The sequence below is a fragment of the Salvelinus sp. IW2-2015 genome, linkage group LG4q.2 (genome assembly GCF_002910315.2).
Source record: "Salvelinus sp. IW2-2015 linkage group LG4q.2, ASM291031v2, whole genome shotgun sequence".
NCBI classification, from domain to species: domain Eukaryota; kingdom Metazoa; phylum Chordata; class Actinopteri; order Salmoniformes; family Salmonidae; genus Salvelinus; species Salvelinus sp. IW2-2015.
The window spans coordinates 25,385,954-25,390,091 of record NC_036843.1 but is presented as its reverse complement, the minus strand read 5'-3'; the positions used below and the strand labels follow the sequence as shown (position 1 = coordinate 25,390,091).

The following is a 4,138-nucleotide window of genomic DNA, read 5'->3' as shown; positions in this document are numbered from 1 at the left end:
TAAACAGGGGGTGCTGGTGGGTAGCCTACGCTATTTTCTTTTAAATCCCAGTCGATTGATCGATTATTGATAAACGTAGGCTTAAATCAAATGTTATTTGTCACATGCGCCGAATACAACAGGTATTCAGGTAACAGGTAACAGAATACAACCTTACAATGTAATGCTTACCTCTGATAAGAGAAGATGATTTGTCTTGCGAAGTTATTTGAGAAGAATACTGTTGTTTGGCAAGGGATTTGGTCGATAAGACGTTCTTTTAGTCCGCGCGTGTTTGATCTCCAGTGTTAAAAAGAACGCTTCGAGACCTCACCTAAATGACTCACCCAAACCAGAAACAGGCGGGCGGCAGAGAACGCTAGGAACCTAAGGGACGCCGAGTGCACACAAAGACCTGGCCTGAGTTTACCCAGCGTGATCCAAGTGAGATAGTGTGTACACAATACACGATTTGTGAGGCGCCGCGTTTTGTAGGAACGTCCACAGAGTACCACGAACCCACGAACCACGTCTACTGACAACCGTTGATTGTAGCTATAATAAACGTGACCAAAGAGCCTGGAATTTGGGTTAAGCTCTTTCAGGCAAAAGTTAGCATTAGGCTAATAGCAATTTAGCCTACCTACACAGCAACACTTAGTAACAACGATTTCGATCACACCTGGTCAAAAACACGTTTTCATTAGTCATGCATTGCTTAAAATCCATTATTGTGTGCTGTTAACATAATAAGACAGCAAAAAATTATTTCGGTCTAAATTGAGACTTACTGAATTGACAAGCTAAAGTGGACTATAGACAATATCATGCATTATTATAATTATAATCATTATCTTTATTATTATTACTACTACAATAATAATAATAATTATTATTATAATATTAATTTTCTACAGGTAAAGGCCTATAGGCCTATTCGTTTTCTGAAAATAATTTGACAAGGTTTCTCGTAGGCCTATGTATTCTCTTAAACAGTATACAAAACAATTTCAATAAATGGATCTGAATGAATTTTATTACCATAATTTATTAATAGGATTGTTTGGCTGTATTTAAGTAATATCTATCTATATAAGTTACAAGTAAATAAAACGTACAAATACCGATGGAACTCAAAGAACCAACCACAAACCATTAATAGCGCTAAAAACTTTGTACAACAGATTGCTAAAAACTATATATTCAATTCAAACCTTTTACAGAAATATACAAGCTACGTTTTACATTAAATTCTATTATAAACCAGAGCCTTCTGTGAAAAAAATTGAAAAGCACCCACAGTTGTTCTATTGAGATCTTTATCCCAATGACCTACACACAGGAGTAGGCATATGACCTCTTGATGTAGGACTAGCCTTGTATAGCTTCAGTATAATTTACAGAAATAAGAAATCCACCTTCAAAGCGAAGATTGAACTCGCATATCCTCATAACTTCATCTGTCGAGTTTCTTTCGTCCCCTCTTACTGTCCTCATATCCAATTACATTTTAGAAGAAGAGCATGAACTAAAATTCACCAAATGGTGTGGTTCAAAATGTACACAAAGTACAGTTTGTTTGATTGTTTGTTTGTTTGCTTGTCTGTTGAGTGACTTTGTTGAAAAAGCTTTGACAGCAGTGTTGTATGTATGTTTGTGATCATAGTTTGTCTGGCTGTCACCATGTCCTGCCATATAACAGATCACCATGTCCTGCCGTATAACAGATCATGTCCTGCGGCATAACAGATCACCATGTCCTGCCATATAACAGAGCAGAGCACTGCAGGGCCGTCCCGTACTCGGCGCTGGAGGAGTTCAGGTGAGAGAGCCCGGCTACCTGGGTCTGGAGAGACGGTGGGCTGGCGGAGTGTTGTGCTAGGTCTGGAGAGTGACCTGCACTACCCACCTGTTGGCTCTGGTGCTGACCTAGGCCTGAACCGTTACTGGACATGATCATAACATTGGCACCTTGTTGGTGGTGGGCCTGGACAGTAGTGGTGGGAGTGTGGGCACTGCCTTGGCATGGCTTGCCGTCTTTCACTAACACAGGCACAGCCACCCGCCGAGGGGAATGCTGCTGACAGGAACTACTCTCCTGTTGCATCTGCTGCTGCGACACTTTGTCCTTCGCTTGCCTCTTCATTTTATATCGGTGGTTCTGAAACCAGATTTTGACCTGGGTCGGGGTGAGGTGGATCATGCTCGCCAGGTGTTCTCTCTCAGGCGCCGATAGGTACTTCTGTTGTTTGAATCGCCGCTCGAGCTCGTAGACCTGAGCCTGAGAGAACAGCACGCGCCTCTTCCTTCTCGGGGTGCTCGAGAGCGGGCCCATGCCTTTCCCCACGTCTACTAGCGAGCCAAGGCTGCCCATACTGCCCATGTTCATGCCCGAAGAAGAGCCCATGAAGCGCGAGACTGAAAGCAGAAATAGGCCATTGAGATGATGATAATAAGACAATAATTACATTGTATTATGTTATTTTTAAAATATTTAAGCAATGTAAATGTATTTAATTTAAAGCGTATATGTCTATAGCGTTATTTTAAAACAAAGGCTAACATGATCATGTAATCATAGTTCTGTCTCATAATGGAACAATTACTTAACCATAATTTGTATTTGAACCGAATTATATAGTTTACAAAATATTTGAAGTTGTATGATTGATTGCCATTAATTTACCTTGCAATCTGAAGAATAATAGGCTAATAACTCATTCGATTATACACCCCCACATGACAGGTGCATGAAACCTCTGTAGCCTACTCACAATAGAGGACAAATCAGCAACAGGTGTCTTTGTTATATGTTCACACACCCTCGTGACATTAAAATACATTTTTATGAATATATCACAAACTAAAGTTCAATTAATTAGCTTTCTTTGAACCCAGTCCCCTGTTCACTGGTAAACATGGTAGTGTTGGGTAGACTGGCAAAAAGGCACAGCACGTTGGGTGACTAAACTCAATAAACCAAACACTCCCAAGGTAAACCGAGGTATAGGCCTAATATGTATCTGTTCCCAGGTGCAACATTTATTTTAAATTTACAAATCAAATCACTCCCTCTTGGTGAAAAAAATATCAGTATTCATGCAAAAACAAGCTGAAAAACAACACTAAAAAGTTGTAATATTTTCCATGACTCACTTCAGTGCAGACCAGAGCGTATGGATCTAGTGTAGACTAGCTAATATGATAATGCGCTAACAAAAGCTATACTTTCCCCTATTCGGCTTCATGCAGAGTAAAACTCAAAGGTATAGCCTACTTACTCGTGGAGAATCGCGGGTCTGTGTTGGCCCCGTACCAGCCAGTGGCCGTGGCGCTGCCTCTCATGCCGTCCTGGTAGGGCGTCAGGTCGCTCATGTTCCCCAGGTTGCCGTTACAGTAGCCCCCCATCGCGGTGTGTGACAGCTGGGACACCCCCGTCGCAGTCATATGGTATGCCGCGGACACCGTCCCGTTATGGCCCATGTGGTGCTGCTGCATCATCGCCTGAGACACCTGCGGCTGCCGGTACGACGCGAGAGGTGACCCCAAGTTGTTATTCTCCATACTTACTTTCTTGTAGCTCTCCTCAAGAGGACTCAAGATATCGGAAACAGAAAAAGGAGTCGTATGCCTAGGGCTCATCGACATTGTTCTTGGGCTGTTGGAGAGGGGAGAAATTAGAAGGCTAGGCAATCTCTCCTGGGTTTTTTTTGGACCAAAGCCCCTCTTTCTCTCTGGTTCCTGTTGTCTCAACGTCGATCCTTGCTAGATGAACACGTAGGTAGGAGAGTCGCCTGAAGTCCGCCTTAATTGCATTGAGTGGGAGCTGAGTTGAGCTGGGCTGAGCTTGGTGCTGCTGGCTTTCGTTTGTTTTAGCAGGGTGCCAGGTTTGAGCCAGAGGCGGGGCATCACCAACTAGGGCAACAATACAACGCAGCTCTATCCTCCTCTCATTGCACCCAAGTCATCATTTGACTTACGTGTTGGACAAGCTACAACATGAGCTCTGCAGCTCGCCTCCCACAATACCATAACCAACTTGCATGTATATACATGTGTATCATAGGCTATTAATGTGTATTATAGGCTATTGATATTAGGCTACTGTAGTAGCATTAGGTCGGTGGGTTATATATACTGTCGTGTGTGTGTTGTCGTT

At 42.7% G+C, this 4,138-nt stretch overlaps 1 protein-coding gene across 1 annotated transcript; it reads right to left on the bottom strand.

Moving 5' to 3' along the window:
• Positions 1 to 1,646: 1,646 nt before the first annotated feature.
• LOC111963504 (homeobox protein Nkx-2.1) lies at positions 1,647 to 3,728 on the bottom strand. The gene is made up of 2 exons (XM_023986988.3): positions 3,261 to 3,728; positions 1,647 to 2,397 (listed from the first exon to the last, which is right to left on the bottom strand). Exons 1-2 carry the CDS (start codon positions 3,625 to 3,627, stop codon positions 1,730 to 1,732), a joined length of 1,035 nt encoding a protein of 344 aa, XP_023842756.1. The 5' UTR covers positions 3,628 to 3,728; the 3' UTR covers positions 1,647 to 1,729.
• Positions 3,729 to 4,138: the final 410 nt, after the last annotated feature.